The 25,562-nt window shown below is 38.3% G+C and overlaps 2 protein-coding genes across 2 annotated transcripts in view; one reads left to right on the top strand and one right to left on the bottom strand.

Moving 5' to 3' along the window:
• Positions 1–6,298, top strand: part of Prkci (protein kinase C iota) — a 61,102-nt gene extending 54,804 nt beyond the window's left edge. Inside the window, exon 18 of the mRNA XM_015494278.2 lies at positions 6,099–6,298. Coding sequence (XP_015349764.1) covers positions 6,099–6,186 — 88 coding nt within the window. The 3' untranslated portion in view covers positions 6,187–6,298. The remainder of the gene's footprint in view (positions 1–6,098) is intronic.
• Positions 6,299–24,955: 18,657 nt separating this feature from the next.
• On the bottom strand, positions 24,956–25,351 carry LOC107149527 (neuronal regeneration-related protein-like). Its single transcript, XM_048814381.1, has one exon. The coding sequence runs from the start codon at positions 25,349–25,351 to the stop codon at positions 24,956–24,958; it is 396 nt and encodes a 131-aa protein (XP_048670338.1).
• Between the last annotated feature and the right edge of the window lie 211 nt (positions 25,352–25,562).

Genomic DNA, 25,562 nt, shown 5'->3' with positions numbered 1-25,562 from the left:
CACCGATGACACCATCAGCAAAGATACCCCAGCACTACCGCAATTCACTGCACCAACAGATAGTTCACAATGCATACAAGTGATACATAGTCCAGGCAAGTTCTGCAAGCAGTTTAAAGCAGAGGAATCTGCCGCAGTCTGGCTGGGCACAAATGCTGCAGTCTGGCTGGGCACAAAATCACGAGCCACCACACAGCTTGTAGATTCAAACAGCAACTCTTTATTCCCGAACTCACACCAGCCGTCTACAATCACGTTCTGGGGAAATCCACGTTCTCTGCCCAAATTCACCTCCACTGGGCTTCTATCTCCCAAAAAATACTGTCTGAATCCCGTGAGAACTCAAGGGGAACTCAGGCAGCAGGATAACGCCCTATTCCCAGCAGGAATAATCTTAAACCTGGAACGCCCTAAACCCGATTATCCTAAACCGGGAACACCCTAATCCGCCCTGGTCCTTGAGCAAGGTCACCTACATGCAGTGTCACTGCAAAATGTCCTATTTCCACGAGTCCTTCCACTAAGCAACATGGGGTACGCTGGCAAGGAAATTGTCATACCTACTTGGCTAATGGCTCCCAGCAGGAATCCATTAATATGTCCATTTCCTCCCAAAGTAAATCAACTCCTTGATTGAGCATCACTTGTTGAATTATTATTCATTGATGCATCAGTTTATACAGTTTACTGTGATAGCTATCGAAGAAACTGTAGTTTGGTTTTATCTTTGTCTTCACTGGCACTGGGATGAAGATAGGAATTCTGGCAATGATGGCTAAAAAAAAATTATGTAACATTCCTGCAGGCACTAAAAAAAAAGCAATTTTCTAAACAATTTACATTATCCTGAACGGAATTATTAAATATAATGAAAAGTAAAGGTAAAAGTAAACAAACAGATCTGTTAACCTCCTTTTTTGTTCACATATTAAAACAATCCTCAACAGCTGTTTACCCAGTTTAAATTAAACCATTTAAATACGTGAATTAAAAAAAAAATATTCGGATCCATTTTTTCCATGAGCGCTCCTCATATATATGGACATACGCACATACAGACATACAACACAAAACAAAAGTGTGCACACATAACATACAACACATGAGACAATAGTAAAGGCCTTGTAGCTTTACACAGGTGAAATCTCCATTGCAATGTTTAAAAACTCCACAGTCAAAAAATAGAACTGATCAGTAAAACATTAACCTAGGTCTGTATGAGCTCAAAAAATAAAATAGAACTTCATGATGTGGGAAAAGGCAATGATAAAATAGATATTGAAAAAAAGCATCCTGGTTACCACCTGGGTTTGACTCTTCTTATGATATCCCATCCTTCTTCCTGTAACTTGCATATGGGTTTGAAGGTATTCCCACAAGCAAGCCCCAAGGTTTTTTACATTTGAAATAGGCTTTAATGGTGTTCATTATTCATTAGACTCCAGGTGTGGGAGAATCACTGTCACAGATGTAAGAATAGCCAAACTGGAGTTCTGAATATCAGCTGTTATGGATTTGAGCCAAATCATCTTCTTTTTGGTCTGTAGAAATCGCTTTAGTTAATCTCTCTGGAATCCAAATCGGCTGCTGTTCTCCCTGTGGAAACACACAAACAGACCCCCGACTCCAGACAATCACTGGGTCAGGACCTTTCCATTGTCCTGTTAGAATATCCTTCCAAAGTACCTTGGACTTATGTTCATTTTTTTGGACACACATGCCTTTCCGCAGCACTAAGCCCTGATGAATCCAAATTTCAAAAGTTTAGAGTAAAAAGGGTTATTTTAAGTTTATCTTTGGGGGATATATACCCCTTTCCAATTCCCTCTTTTTGCTTTAATAAGTACATTTTAATGGTTTGATGAGCTCTTTCAACTCTGCCTTGTTCCTGTGGATTGTATGGGATTCCTGTTAAGTAAAACATTAACTGATTTTTCTTCAGGGATGATGTTCCAAAGTATCCTATATGCATCCTTTGGAAATTTAAAGATCCTTTTAAATTCAAGTCTTCCAAAAGCATTTTGCCTTAGACTTTAGAATTACTTTAGTCCTCTTAATTTTTTGATGTGGTTTTAAACCAATTTCCTTCTAGTTTAATGTTTTCTAAATTGGCTCTTGTCTATAAATTTTAACAGCCTCATCTGAGACTTCTAATTTCTGCACCACCAGAAATTAAAGTTGATGGGCTTTTTGAAAAAATTACTAATAATCTCCTTATTCTTTTATTTTATCTAATATTTGACTTTAAACTTCTCTCTTTTACCTTTTTCTATCTTGAATGTCTGTATCTAATAGTTGTCTTAGCTTTTTGTATTTTTTATCTGAAATATCTTTATTTGACATTTTTAAACATTTTTTATCTTGTTTCTATCTTCTAGTTTTTTTCTAAGGTTTGTACATTTACCCTTAGTTGCTTTTTTTTCCTCCTAGTTTTTTTGTTTGTTTGTTTGTTTCCTATTTTGTGGGTTTAAAATTTTTGTCTTCCTACATCTTTTCTATCTTTCTACATCTTCTCTATCTTTTTTTTAACCTTTCTGTACTTCTGTCTTTAAAGTTTTCCACTTCAAATTTTTAATCTTCTTTATCCAAATATCTTTTATCTTATTATCTTCCCATTTTCATTTTTTTTTTTAAGTAATGCTTTTAAGATTAACTAGGCTTCAAATGATGCAATCTTTCCTCTGCCATGAAGGCATCTTAACCACCTTCAATTTAACCTTTTAAAGCCTTTTGTAACTTACTTAGACATTTTACAACTTTTTATTTTACCACAAAAAGATTATCTCATCTAGAAACATTTCTTTTTTCTTTAACCTTTTATATTAAAATATATTTCCACATCTTGAATCTTTTTATATCTCTTTTCTAGCCGTTAACCCTTATAAAATTTCTGATTTAGACAAATTACTCCACTTTAATGAGATGAAATACTTTCATGTTTTTTTTATGGTACTATAATTGAAACCCAACTGAAACTTCTTATACTCTTTGTATATAAATTACACCTGATAGAATCTTAACTCTTAGTAACCTTGTTTCAGCAAAGACACAGACACAGAGCAATATTAAACTTTTTTTCCATTTACCAATTTATGAAAACACACATAATGTTTAAATATATTACCTTATGGAACTTAATAAGTAAAGAGTACTTGATTTTATATTTAGTGGTTGATGTTTCAACACTTTAGCTTTGTAAATTAATCAGATGTCTGTAAAAACCAAGATCTTAGACAAGTGTAGTAAACAGAATTAGCCATCTCTTTCTTGTTGAAGAAAAATCTTTTTACAGGATACCATGATGGTCCCATTGTGATATATTTAACAACTCCTCTTTAAAAAGCCATGGGCTACATTTTTGTATTGTATCAACATATGTCCTAACTGTTCTTGGTCTTACTGGGGTGCCTCCTTCCTCTAACAATTTCTCTTCCTCGGGGGCGAACAACTTCAAACTTTGAGCCAACCATTTTCCCCAGTTTGCCTGAGAAAGTTCTAGGGACAGGCAACTTGAAATAAAAACAAAATAAATCAAAACAAGAACACATTGTTTTTTGAAATGGTCACCCTTTTTTTTTTTTTTGCTCTTCCTCAGGGGCGAGCAATTTCACTTACCTCCAAGCTTCAGGCGTTCCCCATATGGGCCACCAAATGCCGCAATCTGGCTGGGCACAAATAACCGAGCCGCCACAAAGCCTTGTAGGTTCAAACAGCAACTCTTTATTCCGGAACTCTCACTGGCACTCTACACACACTTCCTGGGAACACACTCCCTCCACCGGCTCCGCGGGCTCCGTGTGCCAATTCTCACGGAACCCCTTGAGAACTCAACGGGAACTCCAAAGTAGCGGGCACCCGAGGCAGCAGCATCTGCCCTAATCCAAGCAGGATCCGCCCTAATCCACCGCCCCCCCCAGGATCCGCCCTAATCCCGGAGCAGGGTCACCTTTCAACCATTCCCTCTAGCAAAATGCCAGGCATCATTCCTACTAAACTGTGGCTCTCAACATATGATACCCTTTGCTCTATGCAGTATGTACCTTGGAGATTTCAGCTAGCCTTGTAGCATGGATACTAGCTTTTTAAAAGACTCCTAGCTAAATTAACAAATGACTATTAAGCAAAAGGCACTATTCTAAGTACTATATATTCAGTGATAACCAAACAGTTCAATCTCACAAAAAGCTTCTTATCTACTAGAAGAGAGAGAGAGGTAGCATATCATTCTGTGGCAGCATTGTGTATTGGAAAGAACACTGGATTTAATCAAAAGATAGGAGTTTGAATCCCGATACCACCTTTTACCAACTGGGTAACCTTGGGTATGAATTGCATAACTTCTCTGAGCCTGCTTTTTCTCAAATTGTCTACCTCACAAGGTTACTGTGAAGAATAAATGAGTGATGGTCTCTGAAGCATCTAGCCCCTGCCCTGATCTCTCTTCCTGAGCTGCATTTCCATCTACATCTCCCCAGTTTGTCAGATGTCAAAATATATCAAAGTCAAAAAAATAATGAATTTTTATGGCCTCTTTTTCTGTTATTACCAATAAATTCTGTGTTATTTACTGATTTCTACTCACTGTACCTCCCATGTTTTCCTGTCATTCCAATTCAAAATGTCAGTGATTGTTGCCTCCTCTTTTTCTTTAACAGATTATGTAATACTGCATTACTAAATCTCTGTTTTTCTTTTGCTTCATCACTTGCCTTTTCTCATTCCATTTCCATAACCCTCCAGTTCCAGTCTTACTCAAGTCATACCAAGAGTTGTACCAGCTTCCTAATTGATCTCCTTCACACCTTTACTATGCAGCCTATTCTTATTATTTTGCCCCATGAAATACCATTCCAATTCTCAAGCCCTTTAATCAGCAGCCTTCATTAATTCCTGCATTGCCAGATAACATCTATTCTCTTGGCTAGCATTGAAAGCTTTCCCCATCCGCTCCAGCTTGACTCTAGCCATCTCTCTCATTTAACAAATGACATTCTGATCAATCTCAGTTACTTACCATTCCCTGGTAGTGAACATCTTTGAGCTCTCTTTGACTTTCCCTGCTCACGCTTATATATTCCTCCATTGTTTTTACTTACTGAACTTTTCCCATCTTTCAGATGTGAAATCTAAAATACAACTAGATCTTTGCTAAATCAAGGCAAAACTCCTAATGTAAACATCACTGACTTTTCAATCTCACCATTGTCTTCCTTCCAGCATCATTTGCCATTTAACAACTTTCTATTGCTGTGCACCAGCTCTAATAAATTACTTGCCTTTTTCCAGACCTACCATTATCTTGCATAATTCCATTTATTAGTGTGTGTAGGATGAATGCTGCCGTCCTTGATTTCTTCAATTAGAAGTCACCTCTTTCTTTAGAACTATGGCTAGAATAGGACTTTGCTTATCATGCATGAAATTTAACAGGTACTGCTTTCTCTCATGGCTTTCCAGTGTATTGATTTACACCTGCCTCTTTAAAGGAGGGGGTTGTACCTTCTATAACTTTGTGCTCTGTGGTGCATTATGTATGTTTAGGTATTAAAATGTTTGATAGTATTACTGTTAAGGTATATTAAACTAGAAACCCAGTGTAACCGAATGCCAACCTCTGCCCTCTGTGACCCAATTTCTCCCTGTGGTGTTCTCTCCTTATTCCAGGTCTCTCAATGTACTTGTTCCTATTGCCTTTTCCTTTTGGCTAACTTCTTCTGGGCCTTCTCTTCACCATCTTCCATCTGGCTGTTGAGGTGACTACTAAACTGGATGCTAATTCAGATCTGAATGTTCACCCTAATTAAGAATGTTGTTCAGGTCAAAAGTTTAAGATTAATTGGAGTTGTGATAACTTGTACTTTTTTATTCCCAGTCCAGTTTTGAACTACCTTTTGGCTCTGAGTCTGCTTGTGGGATTATTAGCCTTTTTTTTTTTTGGTTTTAGTACTCTTCTAGAAATGTTTTGGGATGAATCTAAGAACTTATAGATTTTTTCCACAATGTATATAATTAGTCCTATGTTTTGTGTTTAAATTTTATCATTTAAATTAAAGGTTGAAAATCTTATGATGAAAATAAATTTATTTTTCTTTTAACAGTGACATTGTGAGGAAGATTGATCAGTCTGAATTTGAAGGTTTTGAGTATATCAATCCTCTTTTGATGTCTGCAGAAGAATGTGTCTGATCCTCATTTTTCAACTGTGCTTTCTCCTTATGTTGCCATTTAATGCATGGATAAGCTTGTTACCAGCCTGGATACAACTAACCATTTTATATTTGCCACTCCTCGCCCCCCCCCCAAAAAAAAACAACAATATCTTATAGACTATAAGAATAAATTTATTACATTTAAATATAACTGAAAAAAAATAAAACTAGCTTTCAGACAATCATGTCAAAATTTAGTTGGATTGAATCTTCAGAGGCCGGATGAGTAATGAAATTACCTTTTTAATTTAAAGGAAATAACCACTATTTTAAAACAAATTATCTGTTGCATTAAGGCACATAGTGGGATTACATCATAAGCTCCTCACAATTTTCGTCATTCTCTGTTAATTTGGAATAAAAGGTTAATTCAAAATGCAGCAAATTTTATATTACCTGTTAGTTTCAGAGTTCTTTATGTTTAACATTCAACTATAAGATTTCTCGTTGTCTTGGATAATTATTAATTTTTAAGGCAACAATTACTAAATTGGTAATCAAAGACATTTCCTTAGAATTGGGCATTACAGATTCCTCTAAGTTAAAAAGTAGACATATTAAGAATCAGGTTCCAAATCTTTAGCTATTTTTGAAACACTGGCACAAATGATTTTTAATTTTATTTTTTTTAACAATAAGAGATAGTTTTTGAGCTTATCCTTTTAGTGAAAACTTAATGTTAATATATGTGTTCAAAAGACACAGAATGCAGTCAAATGGAAAACTGCTAGGTATATAGAAAGGAAAATAATAGACATTTAAAGTAGATACAGAAAAGTGCAATGGTAATATTTATTTCTTACTGGAGAGTGAATCCTGCAGTTATTCTTTATGATCTAAATAATGAGGAGGCACTCATTTGTTACCAAACTTGTAAAAGCATTCCATTTATTCGGTGGAGGCAGAATGTATAATATTTGTTCCTTATTTAGTATATAGGAAATTAATTTATCTTCTAAGTAGAATGTCTTAACTTCACTAGTTTCTTCCCCCAAAACCACATTTTTGGTACTTTTGGGTCATGTTTATGGAATCCTCAATAAAATACAGAATAAAAAGAAACCAGTAAACATGAATAAATGTTTAGAGCCACACATACACTCAAACTTATCACAGTTCTCTCTCTTTAACTGAGTTTTTATTTAGTAACTAATACATGTAATACAAAGTAGAATACATTTCAGGAGCAGAGTTTTTCATATTTTTTTATTAATATTGGTGTTTAGCAACTTAGTATTTGAAGAGGTGCCAGATATAGCATCCTTCTGTTGTTTATTTTAAATATCATTTTTATGAAAAGGGGCTTTAAAAAAGTAACCATAATCATCTAAATAAATACCTGTCCAATCTTGGTAAAATGTAATTTTAGGGAAGCTATCTAATTTTAATTTTTTTTAATTTAGAATGATTTAAAATTTATAGACATTTAATAAATTTCTCTGTCTCTGAATACTACATTTCATTAGAAATGTAATATTCCAGTTTGTGGTCACACATTCTCCTTTCTTCAAATAAATAAGTCTGAAAGCAGTGAAAACCTCAAAGGAAAATGTTTATATACATTTGCATGTTCATTTGAGAGGTGTTTATGTTTCTCTTAATACCTGAAACTTGTTTTAAAACAAAAATCAGTATTCACTTCATGTCATAAACTTATATAGGGAATTCTGACATATTGCACCAGAATGTTCATGGTCTTGCTTTTAAGTGGTGCTGTTTCCCCTGGGGCAGCTTAGAATGCGGCATTATCACCCAGGGAGTTTGTTTAAAATGCAGGGGCCAACTTAGAATTTTGTTGGGCCTTTGGACCTCATTTTGAAAAATAATTTCTTCAAATTCTTTTTTGTCCTGTGGTTAAATATTAGAAAGAGCATTCCTTGTAAATAAAGAGCAAACGGCAAGGTATAACCTGTCTACATTTTTAAACAAATTATAAATGAATGATTTCAAGTTAGGTATCTTTCCCACCTTGCCTGGCAACAAAAGCTATCAGTTTTCTACCAATAATACACAAAGGATGAGCATTTTTCTATGATATAGTTTTAACCATTATTCAGGGTAATCTTTTATTTTAAAATCCTTTTTTAACTAATACGATTTACTGTGTATATTTTATACAGAATTACATTACAAATGTTTTTAATTGTGTTATTTTTTTTGCAGTCTTTTAAGTGCCATGCCGGTTCTTTTTGTGTTATGTAGAATTTCTCTCAAAATACTCACCAGGGGAATCAGGCAGTGGATAGTCAGAATGGTTGGTGTATTTGTGTTCTAGGAAATAATTTATTTTGCATAAGCATGTGGTCAGATCATTTTATGCATATGCAGCCTAGATTGGACATCAGGTATATTCTGCTCATTCTGTGCCGGTACAATTACTTTATCAATTTGTTTTGTTTTGACTTTTGTCATGTAGAGTACTGCCTTGGTCATCATACTGTAATCTGTATTTGTATACCTTTTTTTTTTACATTAAAAACTTCAAATAAAATATGATACCCATAAAAAGTGGATTGTTTTTTATCATGCACCATGTCAAAAATTTGTGTCAGAATAAGGTGTGTTAAAATGTGCTCAAGAAAACAAAATGAAAATTTTAGAGTTTGGAATTTTTGCTATAATTAAAATAGCAGTCCAGTAGTGCCTATGCTATAGTATAGACATTCACTCATCAATTAAAGTATTCCCTAGTGTATTTTTTTATTTTATTTTTTAGTTCTAGGTGGACACAATATCTTTATTTTGTTTTTATGTGGTGCTGAGAATCGAACCCAGTGCCTCACACACTAGGCAAGCGCGCTACCACTTGAGCCACATCCCCAGCCCCTCTAGTGTATTTTTAACCTATTCTTCCTTTTTTCTCTTTCGTTGGAAAATAATTATTAAGAAACAGGCTGGGGCTGGGGCTATAGCTCAGTTGCAGAGCGTTTGCCCAGCATGTGTGAGGCACTGGTTCTTTTTTGTTTGTTTTGTTTTGTTTTTAATATTTTTTAGTTGTGGTTGGACACAATATCTTTATTTTATTTATTTATTTTTATGTGGTGTTGAGGATTGAACCCAGCGCCTAGGCGAGCACTTTACCTCTGAGCCACAACCCCAGCCGCAGGGGCACTGGTTTTGATCATTAGTACTGCATAAAAATAAATAAATGAATAAATAAACAATTATTTAAAAAGAAAAGAAACCAGCTGAATAGAACATTTTAATTGGCTTGATTGATTGATTTTACTGAGGATTGAATCCAGGGGCTCCTTACCACAGAACTACATCCCAGTCTTTTTAAAAGTTCTTATTTTTTACTTTGAGACAGGGTCACATTAAGTTGCTGAGTCTGGCCTTGAATTTGCAGTCCTCTTGCCTCAGTCTTTCAGATTACTGGGATTATAGGCATGCACCACTGTACCTGGCTTAACTGGCTTTAAAACTGAAGCAAATTATATTGTTATGTGCATGTACAAATATGTAACAACAAATGCCACTGTTATATACAACTATCATGTGCCGGTAAAAATGGGGGAAAATGTTACATCATAGTCTAGGATGAAAAAAAACTGAAGCCGATTTAAACAGATGTTTCCCATATTATGTTCTACAGTGATCTACTCTGTTCTAGACGTCTGGAACTTTCTCAGTAATAGTTCTGTCCACATATAAACAAGTGTAAGTATGGTGTGCCATATTTAATCTTTTAACCTAGTGGTGTCTTCCCTTCATAAGGAGAATGATGTCTTAAGTGCCTTTTCTTTTTTATTGTCAAAGAGCAGGAGCCTGTACATTAAAACCACTCCTGTTGGGCTGGGGGTATAGTTCAGTTGGTAGAGTGCTTTCCTTGCATGCATGAGGCCCTGGGTTCAATCCCCAGCACCAAAACAACAACAACAACAAAAAAAAAAAAACAAAAAACACTCCTGTCTTCTCTATTATTTTACTCTAATTTCAACTCTTGCTTAAAATGGAGTTAGAGGCAGTATTAATGAGGTATTGTCTATACTATTCCCTATATCACCTCATAAATTTAATTGTTTTCTGTGAGTTAGTAAAACCCCAAAACAGCCCAAAGAGGAACTTGAAGTTTCACGCAAATTTTGGATTGAAGCCTTTAGTCACTGGGGCAACCTGTTTCTCCCTGAAAGGTAAAACCAGTCTACAGTCCTGGATATTGAACAGCTTGGTTTCTGGACAACACCCAGCACTGAGTCATTTGACCTTCTGATGATCTTTTGTAGATTTACTCTCCTCTGCTGTGGTACTTATGGATTGGTTAAGAACCAGATAGTCTGAGTAGTTTGTATCCAGAGTTTATTGTTTCAGAATATACTGTAACTTGTTACCACTGTGCTAAATAACACTAATAAAAAAACTGAACCTCTGCCATTGACATTCGAGATAGAAAAGCAGACATACTGAGAAACATTCATTTCCACAACTAGTCCAATAATAAAAGCCAAATAAATGCAGTAGAATATATGTTAAGTGCTCATAACAGGTTATGAGCTTTACCAATGAAACTTGAATGAGTTTTACATAACATTCTTTTCTCATTGATCCATGCTAGACATTTTTCAGGCTTATGGTAGATTCCATGAAGCTTTCTGAGTTCATAAAAACACCCTAAGAATAAATCTTAGTGCGTGTGTTCTCCCCCCGCCCCCCATATACACCCACACTATAAGATTGTTTTGGGTTATGTGCTGAAAAATATGAATTGGGTTTTACATAAGAATGGGAGTACAAACTGGTGCTTCTGGTTAGATTATTTATAATCCATGGCTGAAATTATTAAGGTGAATCTGGCTCAGGATGTGAAGTATTGCAGTGCAATTCATTTTTATGTAGCAATTTGTGCTTTACTGGTGTTAGCATTGTATTTTTACTCCAATTGCTATTTTTAATATTTTTGTTGGAGAAACAAATAACAAATATCTAAGAATTAAGTAGCCATTTAGTATGATCTTTTACAGAATATTTGAAAGCCCAAAACCTATGCCAGGTGGATTTACTAGACTTCAGAGTTTGTTAGCTCAGATTTACAGCAAGAGTTAGCTGGTCAGAAGCAAATTCTAACTATAAGAAAGCTTGTTGAAAGGCTCTAGCAAAACCTTTGATATATTAGATGCTTTGTTTTTTTCCATAAAAGGGAAGTACTGAGTATTTTCTAGAGATAGTGTCAGGGCCTGATTTAAAATTTAAATGCTATAAACTATCTACAATGTGGGTGGTTTGGTGACTTTTTTATATTATTCATAATATTTTTAGGAGTAAAATTACGTAATTAGGAAGTTAAGTGCTACAGAAATCTAACTTATTTTATGCCCTACAGAATTTTTTTTTTCTATCTTTCTTAAAAAGGGTCTTGCTGTTTTGTCCAGGCTGGTCTTGAACTTCTGGGTTCAAGGTATCTTCCTGCCTCAGACTCCTAGAAGTAGATGGTACTACTGCACCTGGCTTACAGAAAATTTTTTAAGTGAATTTTTTCTAGTTCCTAAATTTTTATTTAAAAATTTATGGATCACTAAAGGATGTGCATTTGTAAACAGTTTGACTCAACTTTACTCAGTTTAAAGCTGTTAATTTACTGATAGATCTGAATCAGTGTGCCAAAGACTTGATATTTTTCTAAATTATTTTTTTCTTTTTTTATTGGCACATTATAATTATACATGACAGTGGGATTTGTTATAATGTATTCATACATGCACACAATAAAACCTAAATTGTTCTTACTTTTTTTCAAACATGTTTATAGGGGGCTTTTCAATGTGTCTAACACTGATAATTCTGTAGGATCTGTAAAAGTGCCATCTTAAGGAATTTTTTTTTCATAATACCTTTATTTTATTTATTTATTTTTATGTGGTGCTGAGGATTGAACCCAGTGCCTCGAATGTACTGGGTAAGCACTCCACCACTGAGCCTTAACCCCAGCCCAAGGAATTTTTTAATGTATATAAAAAGTAATAAATGTATTCCAGAAAAGTTGGCTTAAATTTAAAAAAAGATCCTCTGTGTGTATCATTCCTTTATGTAGGAGACATTTCCTATGATTAAAATAAAAATGTTCTTTCCCCAGTAGTGTTGTCTGGGTGAGTGAGCAGTAGGTGGGGGCAGACAGCAGTAGGCCTGGTTCTCTCATAAGGGTGATTCTCTGCTTCACCACCACCACCAGGGGCCACTCTTACTGTAATGAAGGTCATAGTTACCAGCATCTTAGCCCACTGGAGGAGCCAGATATTCACTGTAGATACAGATACCAAGAAGTTCCTGGATTTTATCAGTGCTGATGATGTATATTTTTATTTTACAGAACTACTACAAGTCAATGTGCCATTCGAATTGCTCTTCAGAAGGAAATCACTGTTATCTGAGAGTCCAGCAAGTCTTTTAATAGAATTGCTTTGCCCTCTAGCCATTTTGAAAATTATAACTTTCATATTGCTCAACACAAATGAGAGCCTACTATGTGCCAGACACTGGGGATATAGGAAGCCAGAGTATAACCATGTCATGTTCCATCTTTGAAGAATACATTTAGTTGAATGTAGAGTTGATTTTGACCATTTAAACATGGAGAAATTTGATTAAAACAAATAAAAAGTTATCCACATTTAATTGTGAACATTCCATATGTTGCATAGCACTAAATTAGTGTCATTTTCAGATTTAACTCATGACTTTGCAGACTCTCATATTATTCATTAAAAACATGATTTTGGAAGAGTTTTAACTGTGTTACTATTTCATAAACATTGAACATTGTTGTCCTGGAAGTAAATAGTGAAAATCATCTGTTTGCCAAGAAAAGACATCTTTCCTTATAATCCTGCTGAAACTTCCACCATTTCTTAATCCCAGGTAGTTATTTACTTCACTGCCCAAAATAACTGACTGTACAACATGCCATAAATTGCATTAAACAACCTCACACCTTCTCCTTCACAAGTTTTTCATCAACAAGTTTTTTAGGTTTGTTGTGTTGTTGACACCACTTTATAATCCATGCATTGTCACTTTGTAGTAAGAGTAACTAGTAAACATGAAATCTGTTCACTTACAAAGTATTCTTGGAAGTATAAGAATTTTTCTCTTTTGGATTTTAAAATAGTAATAGCTGTAGTGAGTCCTGATGTTTTTAATTTCTGTTTGATTTTTAGAAATGCTAAAGGCATTTAAGTTTCCCAAAGGAAATTGCTTCCCATGTCAGATCCACCCAAATAGGATTATTATTTATGGGTTGTCATAGGTAGCCGGGCCAGCATGAGCTAAATATTTTGTACACATTTCATTTAATCCCAATGATCCTGACAATGTTTTTCATGCCAGAACTATTGAAGTATTAGAAGGTAGGACTGGGGCCTAGTATCTCAGGCTAGTCTCAAGTTAAATTTCAAGAGCCATAAGCTGCATTAACATTTACTATTATGCCCATTCAACAGATGGAGGAGCAGGGGGAAGATGTAAGGAAGTTAGGTAAATTACTCAAAGTCTAATATGGCTCCAGGGGGCCTATTACTCCCCAAGACAGCATATAAAATCTGCTCTAAAATTTCAGTCTCCCTCTGAGAAAGTATATACACAAAACTGGTGCACTGTTTTCGGTTTTTTTAACTGGAGCTTTATAGTTATACATAGTAGTTGGATTCATTCCAACAAATTCCTACATTCATGGAATTTGATTTCAGTTCATGACCGCTCCCCTTTCCCTATCGCCCTCCTTCCCCACCCCCTGGTACCTGTTTTTTAACTCCATCTTGCTTACTACTTGATGGCCATCTCTGTGAGTCTTTTTAAGGTCTTTCTCCATAATTGTCTACATTGGCTCAACCTTCCCAGCCACTTCAACCCTGCTGTATCTTTCAGTGCTTTGAGCCTCCTTTGTCAGATATATATGAAATACACCTTCTTAGACAGCTCAGGGCCCCTTTCTCTCAAGCACTCAGAACTTTGTGCTAGCCCATCAGAAACTGTTCCCATGTCCAACAGATGGTACAAAACCACACAACAAAATAGTCCCATTGCTGACCTCCACATCCAACTATGCCCTCCTGGGCTAGAGAAGTCTACTAATTTCTGGGAAGCCAGGGAGTGCCCCCTGAAATACACATACATACCTCAGATCCACTAGGTGATTGTTGGCATTAGTTCCCTTAGACACCTTGGAGGGATTGTACCCTTATGCCGGTTGTCCGTGGTGACCGTCTAACCTCCCTGGGGCCCTACTTCCTGAATCAATGTTCTCAGCTTGTTGGTTGGGCTTTCCTTCCCCTCTGATTGTCCCCTGAGAGCACTGCCCTGGAGAAGAAGCTGCTCCTTCTCCTGATGCTCCCTAGGTTGCAGCCTTCTTGTTCCTTCCTGCTGCTCACCTACCCTGACTCCTCCACCTTTGTGTAAAAGCCCCACTTCTGTGGGGTTCCTGCTTTGTGGCTCTGCCTCTGTCATACACCACACTCCTGTTTGTTCCATCTCACCGGAATATTTCAGCACCTGATTTATTAACTGCTGTACCCTAAGCTCTTCCATCTTGACAACTTCAGTGTCTACACGAGCTAGGCATCCAACATCCAAACACCTATTCCCTTCCCTTCTTCACAGTCTTTTTCATGCCGCACTCATTCCTGCCTAAGAACCCTAACACATGCAGCCCCTGTACCTGTAATTCTCCCCTCCTTTCTCAGGGGGCACTGTATAGCCTCAGGTGTGTGGTCACCTCCCCCAGAAAAGCCTACACAAAACCACCTTACCTAGTGGGTCCCTCCTCTATATCACTGCACCTTCACAACATCTTTCACAATGTGGAATGATGTATTTGCTTGTTTGTCCTCTGTCACCTTTGCCACAAGGTCAGGAGCCATATCATTTCGTTATTCCTCCAGTCAAGTTCCTAGAATCATATGATCATGCTTAACACTTAGAACCTCCAGATATTTTTTTCCAGAACTGGGTTTTGAACCCAGGGGGTGCTCTACACTAAGCTACATTTCCAGCCTTTTTTATTTTTAAATACGGTCTTGCTAAGTTCCCCAGGCTGTTGTCAAACTTATGATTCTCCACCTCAGCCTCCCCAGTGGATGGGATTATAGGCGTGTGCCACCATGCCCGGCTTCCCAAAATATTTATAAATGCATAAATAAATTAGTGAATGGGTAAACATTAGTACTGTACTTTGGAAGGAGGGCTCCCATTGTCTCCCTGTTCTGCCTGAGTAAAGGTTGATAGGAAATTTTTCCTTTCTTCAGCTGGGTTGGGGCTAAGGAACCAGCAGTTTTAATAGACCACCCAGATGATTTTGATGCTTTGATAAGGTTTGGAAAAAACTGAAGTAGGGAAAAGCTTTCAGCCACACACTAAATGCTGACCTAGGCTAGAGAAACTGCTGCAGCCAGGAAGGTGATTCATTCTGGGGTTTTGTGGGATTCCCCAGCACTGATGTAAATGGAAGCTTTAGCAAAGGTCCCACTTAACGCTGGTAATAAACAGCATCAAGAGAAAGGTGACTCCTGAAATACTGTAGAAACTGGAAAGCATAGACTAATTTAGTCCATTATTAGTTTTCTGTTTTGCTTTGTAATAAGAATTTAGAAGAGGAGCATTTCAATACATTGATGGCCTTGAATACTTTAAACAGGTAATATTACTGAGAATCCTCAATGGCAGCACATTTCATCCTTCAAAGGTGGATGTGCTTCTTAGAAATACTCAAAAGCCACTTAAACTCAAGTTTAATGTGGGTGACAAACCAGGGGAATGTAGTTCTGGGAATCTGAACCGCAATCCCCCTCTTCTTCCTGGAGCTCCTGGCAGGATGACTTCTCAAGACGATTTCTAAAGGGAAACAGGACATTTTGCTCTTTCTCTTTGGCCCTCAGAGGAGGACTTCAGTTCTACTCAGGGAAGAAGAAATGGTGACCGAGAAAACAGTATTTTATCCAACACAGTGATTCTCAGAAGCTGTGCCTTTTGTCTCTGCAGTGAGCTCACTAGCCACACCTCAGGTGCCTGCTGTGGCAAAGGGTGTGGAGGGGTCTAGTTCTGAAGCTCTTTTGGCTAATGTGCACAGAGCCCAGAAAAATATTCAACTGATTCTGCACTTCACATTCCTTGAGATACAAAGTCAGGATCATTTTGGGAGACTGGGGGAGAATTGGGAAATGTGGCACCCGGGTTTAGAATCTTTGTTCCTAGGAGCTTATTGAATTGCAGGGTCCCTTCTGCAGGCCTTTGGGTGTTCTCATGCTGTAACTCTCTAAGATCACAGAGAACGTCCCACTAAGAACCACTTCCTCCCACCACACCCTACCGTTCCTTCTCATTGCCCACCATCACTATTTTTTCCCTATCTCTAGCCCTGCTACCAGAATAGTAGAGGGGAAAGAGTGGAGATTACAGGTGGGTAGAAAGAAATGGAATTATCTAGCTTTTGTTTTGTTTGTGAATTTTCTTTCAATTTGGTCTCTCTCAAAAAAAAAAAAATTTTTTTTTAAATAAAATGGGCTGAGTGTGTAGCTCAGTGATGGAGTTGCCTGCCACATGCAAGGTCATGGTTTGACTCTCAGCATAGCAAATGATACTACTAATGTTAGTAAATAAATAAACAGACAGCAGACATCTTGTGTTGTGAGGAATAATATCCCATATTAGCTATCTCTGGGTTTACAATTAAAATTCGTGTCTCCTACTAGTATGCTTATTGGGCCTTTGGGTCTTTGGGCCTTACAAGAGTGTCTATCTCTTTTTAAACCTGGAATAACTTTACAAAGTCCCTGTCTATTAATTTTGACTTGATGGAAGCAATGTCTGATTATTTTTCCATCCCAATTTCCTGTTTCCTTCACTCCTAATAGCAGGAAGAGATTTGATAAATGATAGTAGACTACTAAACTTCTGCTTTTGGTATTGTAGGTTAATAAGGTATAGGAGTGAGGACATCGCTGTCATTTCTAACACCCTCTACATGGAAAAAGATCTGCTGTGTTCCAAACAAAGGACAAACAAGCAAACTAGTGGACCAAGCATTACCATGGAAACATTCTTTACGTGTATCCACAAGTGGTTATATACCTAAGACACATAAAGGTGATGACTTGGGAAATTTTTCTCTATGATAACCCTCTCGGAGACTTGAAAAATCTCTGGTCACTCTGAGTGGGACTTTGGAGAGTGGTTTTGTCAGCTTTCCATTGCTGTGACAAAATAGCTGAGACACATTTTTTTTAATATTTTTTAAATTGTTGATAGACCTTTATTTATTAATTTATTTATATGTGGTGCTGAGAATCGAACCAAATATGTCACACATGGGCAAGTGCACTACTGCTGAGCCATAGCCACAGCCCTGAGACACATAATTTAAAAGGAGAAGTTCATTTGGGCTCATCATTTCAGAGTTTTAGTCCATGGTCATTTGGCTCTATTGTTCCTGGATCTGTGATGAGGCAAAGCATCATGGCTGGGAGAATGTGGTAGAAAGAAGGTGCTTACCTCATAGCAGTTGGGAAATGAAAAGAGGGGGAGAGATTCCACCTCTTGGGTCCCCTTCTTCCTCTGGGGAGAAGCCTTTTCTACTGTCCTTTAATAAACTTCAACTTTCCACTCTAAAAAAAAAAAAAAAAGAAAAGAAAAAGAAAGAAAGAAAGAGAAAAAGAGAGGGAAAAAAGAAAGGTGCAGGCATAAGATATACCCTTGCAAGGCATACCCCAGTGACCTACTCCCTCCAAGTAGGCCCCACCTCCTGACATTTCCACTCAATAGTCCGTTATTTTATGAATTCATCAATGGAATAGTCCATTGATGAGTTTAGAGCCTTCATGAACTCACTCCCTTCCCAAGTCCCCACCACTGAGCCATGCTGCCACTGTGACAAAGCTTTCAACACACAAGTTTTTCAGGGACATTTTAGTTCTAAACCATGAAGGAAGGCTACACTTCTCTAACACATACCTGTCAGGTGATGGGAGTTTATTTCTGCCTCTCCTAACAGTCCAGGACACAGGCTTTGATCCTAGAACTGGGAGAATGGGGCTTTGCTTCGCTCTGACAATTGGCGATGGCTCCCCCATCTTTAACACATGGTTTCTGGGAAGTGGAGGGGTGGGGAGGCATCCTAGTGGGGTGGGCAGGGTTAGAGTCCAGGTCTAGAGGTAACTTGCCTCATTTGGGCTCACACTTTGGCTAGAGCGTTTGTTTTATTTATTTTGTGATCTGGGATAGAACCCAGGGCCTTGCACATGCTTGACCCCCAGGCCTTTCCTAAGCAAGAGAGGCTGAGGAATGTCAGCTAGCTATGTGCTCAGGACCAGGAGGCAAACAGATGTGGTCCTGCCAGGGGCCTCATGCTGGGGCAGTTTCTCTCAGACTGAGTGGGATCAGAGCAAAAGATCTGCAGTGACCCAAGGGTCACTATGCCCCACTTGGACTTCCCTCTTTAGTCGCTGGCTCAGGTGAGCTTCCAGCTCCCTCCTTTGCTCTCCTGTACCCTGCCCCATTCAGCATGGCCCTGCCTCCAGGCTCACACATGCCTTTTGGGGGACATATGATACCCAGGATCCACCAACCAAGTTCCAGCTCCCTTACTAAGCTGCCCACTGGTCTTCTTGACTGTTGGCTCACAGGTCTTATGGAACGTATGAACTCACATGTGTCCCGTGTACTCATATGTGGTCCATGAACTCACACAGCTCCCATGGCTTCAGTTCTTCCTAGTGTGGACAACAGTGCTCAGGGGAGTAACCTTGTCATGGCACCCCATGTCCAGTTTGCTGCCCTTATAGCCTTGCTTGGCTTTAGTACTTCTTTTTCCTCTTTCATTTCTCTTACCTCCATCTGACCTCTCTCCTGGATGACTGCTGGTTTCGATTTCTTTAATTAAATTAATCATTTTTTTTTCAGTGCTAGGGATCAAACCCAAGGCCTTGTGCATGGTAGACCTCCACCCTTGGTGTGCCTTTCTTAAGGCTGTTCCCTTTTCAATTGAAGACACTCAGTCTCCATCTCACCAGTTAAGTTGAACCCTCTGATAACCTTCCTAGACTTTAAGGGACCTTGCAGACCCAAACCATAATGTATGCTAATGAGATCACTGAAGATTGGAGCCCACAGATAGCTTTGGGATGAGGACTGGTTGCCAGAAAGACCAAGACATATGTCCCCCAAAAGGCATGTGTGGGAAACTCAATCTCCAACACAACAGCGTTGAGAGATGGGGTCTGATGAGAAGCCATTAGACCCCAAGGGCGAAGAGAGTAGACTCATGCCATTATCAAGGAAGTGATTTCATTTATCCTGGCAGTGGCTTCCTTATAGCAAGACAAGTTCAGCAGTCTCTTGACCTCTCTTTTTGACCTTTCCATGCACTTCCACCATGGATGATGCAGCAAGAAGGTCCTTGCCAGAGGCCAACACCTGACTTGAACTTACTAGCCTACCAGATGGGGAGAAATAAATTTCTGTTCATCATAAATTATTCAGTCTGTGGTGTTCTGTTACAGCAGCATAAAACAGATGAAGACAACTTGATCGGAGAGTTGTAACTTTCAGCTCCACCCTTCAACCTTGAAGGAAGGAAGTAGGGGTGAAAGTTGAGTCGATTACCTGGTGGCCCATGATGTCATCAATAATGCCTTGAAATGAAGCCTCCATAAAAACCCCAAAGGGCAGGGTTCAGAGAGCTTCCAGGTTACTGGAGATGTCTGGAGGGTGGCACACCCAAAGAGGGCCTGGAGTTTCCCAGCCTTCCCCTTATCTCACAAGAGTTGCCCTCTGCAGTTCTTCCCTCTGACAATTATTTGTATCCTTTGTAACGTCCTTTATAATTCATGGGGAAACTTGCGTGTTTCCTGAGTAGGCCATCCTAGCAAATCGATCAAACTCAAGGAGGTTTGGGAACCCCCCATTGATAGCTAGTCAGTCAGAATCATAGGTCACAACCTAGATTTTGCAACTGGCATCTTAAATGGAGCAGTTTGATGGGTCTGGGCCCTAAACCTGTAGGACCTGACACTATCCCAGGTAGTGTCAGAATTGAGTTAAATTGTAGGACACTCGGTGTGTGATGGAATATTGATTGGTGGTTGGTGAGGAGAAATCACCATACATTTCAGTGGCCAGGGGTGAGGTATTTTGTGTTGAGTATTGACTATATTGACTGTGTGAGACAGTAGAAAAAACATTTTTTCCCCTCTACTTTCAAAAACTATATCACATACTTAAAAGAAGAAAGACAATTTAAAGACTATATGTAGTAGAAAAGAGAAAGTGGGATATTTACTATTCTGAAGCTTGCTTTATCGATATTCTTTTTTTTAAAAAAATATCTTTTAGTTATAGATGGACACAATACCTTTATTTAATTTATTTATTTTTATGTGGTGCTGAGGATTGAACCCAGTGCCTCACATGTGCCAGGCAAGCACTCTGCCACTAAGCAATAACCCCAGCCCCTCAAATTTCTTTTTAAATTTTATTTTATCAGTCCTGGGGATGGAACCCAGGGCCTCATTCATGCTAGGAGAGTGTTCTACTAGTGAGTGACACCTCCAGCCCTTGCCACTGAATTTATTCATATTTTAATAACATGTTAAACTACATTTGGAAATGAGAATCTGTCTTGATAAAAAAATATGGAATATATAAAGCAAAAGTTGGCCTGATCAAAAAATTCTTTAGAGATTTGTGTCTTCTGACCAAGTGAACTTAGAGAACGAATTGTAAGTTACAGAATGATGGTTCAAATTTGAAAGGAGGAATCTGCTAAGTAAGAAACAAATTCTTCTTTACAGAACCCAACTCATTTAAAATGAGAGGCAAAACTGATAGATGGTTTAAAAGGAAGTTTGACTGAAGCCTGCCTCCTGTACCCATAGCTACCTGCCCATAAGAATGTGGCTCCCTGGTGACAGCTGCACTAATTATAGAAAAATGAGTGGAAGATAAATTATGTAAATTTACATTGACTGAGGATCCTGCTGGAGCATTTAGGAATTTTGATTATTAAAATAAACCGAGGATTTTCTTACATTGAAAAGCAATTAAAAGATGAAGAATAATTTGCTATGGGCTTAGAATGAAATTTAAATCAGCTAAAATAACATTTGCTAACATTACTGTAAATTATATGCAGGTAACAGCCATTTTGTGGATTTGAGAAGAAAAATCATGTGACTTTCAGGTGGAAAATTTAACTATATTTTGTTTATTTAAAAAAGACACTGAAAAAAAATCACATTTTTCATAACACTCATTGTTAAGTAAAATAAGAAACTACAACTTTCCCTGCTATATTTCAAGTAGTTTTCTTATTTTTAAAAAAATATTTTTTAGTTGTTGATAGATCTTTACTTTTTAATTTATTTATACGTGGTGCTGAGAATTGAACCCAGTGCCTCACAAGTAGTTTTCTTATTTTAAAATATTATCCTAGCTTAAAAATTGAGGATTAGAAAACAGGAAGTGGGAAAGAATGCAGAGTCAATCTTCTGCAAGAAAACTTTTTGTGTGTGTTTATAAAGAGGAGCTATTGAAATAAGATACATTCATGAGGATGCTTAAACTGATTTTTAAAACTCATTTAGAAATTTGATAAGCTTAACCTTAGTGAAGATGTTAATAAAAGGAAATGAAACCTGTATTTAAGACTTTTCTTAGTGAAACGTTATTCAACACTTAATTTAACATGCTATAATTTTAAATGAATCTTTTTACATACTCAGACACATTGGAAATGCAGCTAAATTGTTTCAGTCACCCACTCACTGAAGAACAAACAAAACAAAACAAAATCCCAACCATGTATTACTTGCTACATGTCAGAAAGGCTAAGGATCTACTCCAAGAGCAGTACAATTCATGGGTAATGTTTTTTTCTCTGCATGAGCGAAGAAAACACTGTTACATCAGAGTCAGAAAATCATGTTAATACATGATTTTATTGCCATTCTCAGCCCCCAAATATGTATACTTCAGTAATGTGCAGCCTAGGGGAGAGTTCCCAAGCCTTTTTCCAAAGGCAACTCTCTCAGGAATGATTTGTATTGTACCAATGGGGACAGACAAAGGACAGCTTGAGGATCCCCTAGTGTTCACATTTAGCACTGACAGCACTTTCATCTGTAACGTGCCTTACAAACAGTAACTAATTAAGAGGAGCAACACCCCTGCAAGGTATTTAGCAGGATGTAAAAATGAAAATCCACAAGTAAGACAGCCAGGATGATGCATAAATGATGAAGTGTTAAATCATCATGACCTGAAAACCATCAGGACTCCCTCCCTCCCTCTTTTCTTGCCATGGTGTCTTTGGGGAAAAGTAAGAAGTTAGGTTTTATGCCAAGTAGGGGAGGGGCTGATGTCTGGGTAGGGGGAGGTGAGAGGATGGTGATAATTCCAAGTATCACATTTGCAAAGGGGAAATGTTCTACGAACACAGAGAAGGGGCTTCAAGACTCTAGCCCTTTTAGAAGTACCCCTAGAGAATACAAAATCAATACAGAGTTTAATTAATCTACTACAGATTGACTTCGCATATCGAAGCCCCAGGTAGGAAAGTGCCATGCTGAGAAGCCAGACAGTGCACAGTTGTAGAATGTGAGAGGGAAATAGGAAGGACTGTAGAACGTGCATTTTTGTTCTCTCAGGTGGAGGAGGGCACTGTCACTGCCCGGGGTCTGACTGCACGGACTTTGCTGTCTTTTTCTTCTTTTCCTTTTTCTTTTCTTCTTTAATTCCTTCCTTCAATTCTTTTTCTTTTTCTGTACTGGGGATTGAATCCAGGGCTTTGAGCTCTTTATCATTGACCTACATCCCCATCCCTTTTTACTTTGAGTCAGGCTTTCTCTCGATAAATTGCTGAGGCTGACCTCAAACTCGTGATCCTCCTGCCTCAGCCTCCCAAGTAGCTAGGATTACAGGTGTGCACCACCACAGCCAGCTTTGCTGGCTTTTTCTATGAAAGTGTTCTCAACAGGTTAACAGCATTACACAACCTTGAGTGAAATGAGTTCAGTAGCTTTTAGAGGAGGCGATGGAGCTTCACTGCAGAAGAATCTGCAGTTCAGGGCTCTGAATGAAGAATTTAAAATTGTTTATCACCTGAGCCTCCATTTCTTCATCTTTGATAGGGTCTAATAATTTCTCCCTCAAAGGGGGTGCTTGAAAGTTAAATGAGATGGATGTAAAAGTGCATATGTAAAGGTATATGCTTGATGCATTGTATTTCTTTTTGTCTAATTTGCCTGAGTGTGCTGCAGAGATGAGGCAGGGATATTTGGTCTCAGTCCCAGGAAGGCTGCCATTGTTAGAAGCAGTGCCAGACTTAGGACTTGCCAATGATGCGCTCTCATGTCAGGAGCTATGTTGCCCGGAACAGTGTCCACAAGCAACATGTGCTATTGAACACTTCAGTGTGCTAGTCCAAACTGAGGTGGGTTGGCATTGTAGATGACAAATTCAATTTTGAAGTCTTAGTTTAAAAAAAATAAAATATTTTACAAATGATTTCACATTAACTATATGTAGAAATTAGAATATTTTGGACATATTGAGTTAAATAAACTATATTATTAAAATTGATTTTGTCTCTCTTTTAGTATATTTGGCTTTAGAACACTTCAGGTTGTATATGAAGCTTTCGTTGTGACTCACTCACATTGTTTTTGTTGAATAGCATTGCCCTAGAACATTCACTCAAATGTCTCAGATAATATATTTAATCAGTTAAAAAAACAGTTTGAGGCTTAGGTATGATGCTGGCAAGGAAACCAAGAGGTATCTAGGACAGGGGTCAGGATTTTGCTCGTTGCTGTGAGACATTAAGGGCCACGTGGGCTATGGGATAGCCTGCTTCTTTGATCACTGAAGGCCACATCAGTGGTCAGAGCTGGTGCCTGCAGTGGGTAGGGATGAACACCAAGTGGCTGCTGCTGGAGGGTGGGCACAGGGTGACTATAGGACGAGGATTTAGTGTCACACACCAACTGGTATCAGAAATTTTCCCTCTAATGATTTCTCACAATCACTGTGTCTTGAAGCAGAATCCTGAGGGTCAGTGGACAATTATGGACAGCAAGACAAGGCTACAGATAGGAAGAGATTTGGTGAGTCAATTACAATTTTGTGATTGCTCCTTCTACCGTGACTGCATGTCAGCAGAGAGAGTCTCACACTCTCAGTAGCATTTCATTCAAGCCGCAACACTGAGGAAGAAAGCCACAGTGAAGACACAAGAAAAACAAGTCAATCCAGTCTAGAGAACAACATTCAGGGAAACGGTACCAACACCTTCTTAGAACATGGAAATGAAAAATAACTCCATCAGCGCTCCCTCGCGAAACAGCATGTTGAAAGTCCAAAGAACTCTATTCATCAGTGCCTCGGGTCCTGTGGAGCATCTCCATCACTTACCATAAGGAAGCAATGAATTTAAAACTACTTTTATACATCGAAAAGAACATGGATAAAATATAGAGATCTATAGACAATTGATGAGCATAAGCTACTAGAATTGTTACATCTATATGAAGAAAAAAGGGGGGACTCTCAATCTCTGTAAGAAGCAGTGGGGAAATGTGTGAGTGGAAAGGGGGGGGGGAGTTGTGTGAGCGCAGTGGAGTGTGAGTTGGAAGATGCTTGTAGTGAACCAGGCCTGAAGAGCCACCTGTAGGGATAGTAAACGTGGATTCACAGTGTGAAATTCTGAGCATTTTCACTCCAGTCAGAATGATTAAAAGCTGCGCATTGTAAATTCTCTAAAGCAAGGCTCAGAGTCCCATAGTTTCTTCGTATACTTGATGATTTACACAGAAAATTAAAAATCCTATATGTGATACCATGACCTCATCAGTACCCACACACGGTATGAAACACAGATGGAGGTGTTGCCATTCAAACAAGTGGAGGTAACTGATACTTGGGGAGTGGGGTTCATTGCTGCCCAGTGGAGTCAGGGGGACACTGTTGGTCTCATTGATCTTCTTGTCATTCACTTCCTTTGGGACGTGAAACCTTCTCTTAGGAAGGCTTCTCTCCATTTCCTTGCCTGCAAACGGTTCTTGACTGACCCAAACGAAGAGTTCTGGGTAGTGAACAATGTTGGAGGCTGGAAGTCCAAACAGTATAGTGCCAATTCCAGTGAGGGCCCCCTGACTACAACACATGTTGATGGATGGTGTCACAGCAGAAGCACCTTCACAACTTTGGAGAGCCCTCACAGCCAGCTGCTACTGTGGGAGTTAGTGTCTTGGAGGAATACTGTTTTAGTCTGCTTTCTCATTGCTGTTACCAAAACATCTTAAACATGAATTAGAGTTCCCATCTATTTGCGCCTGTGGGAAGTCCTCACACGTTCTGCTGGTCTGGAGACAGAGA

Source organism: Marmota marmota, unplaced genomic scaffold, assembly GCF_001458135.2.
Source record: "Marmota marmota marmota unplaced genomic scaffold, marMar, whole genome shotgun sequence".
In the NCBI taxonomy this organism is placed as follows: Eukaryota; Metazoa; Chordata; class Mammalia; order Rodentia; family Sciuridae; genus Marmota; species Marmota marmota.
The sequence above is the reverse complement of the archived record's forward strand: the minus strand, read 5'-3'. Positions and strand labels throughout refer to the sequence as shown.

Excerpts from the sequence above, each read along its gene's own strand:
- LOC107149527 (XM_048814381.1), bottom strand. The coding sequence starts at position 25,351 with ATGTGTTGTAGTCAGGGGGCCCTCACTGGAATTGGCACTATACTGTTT.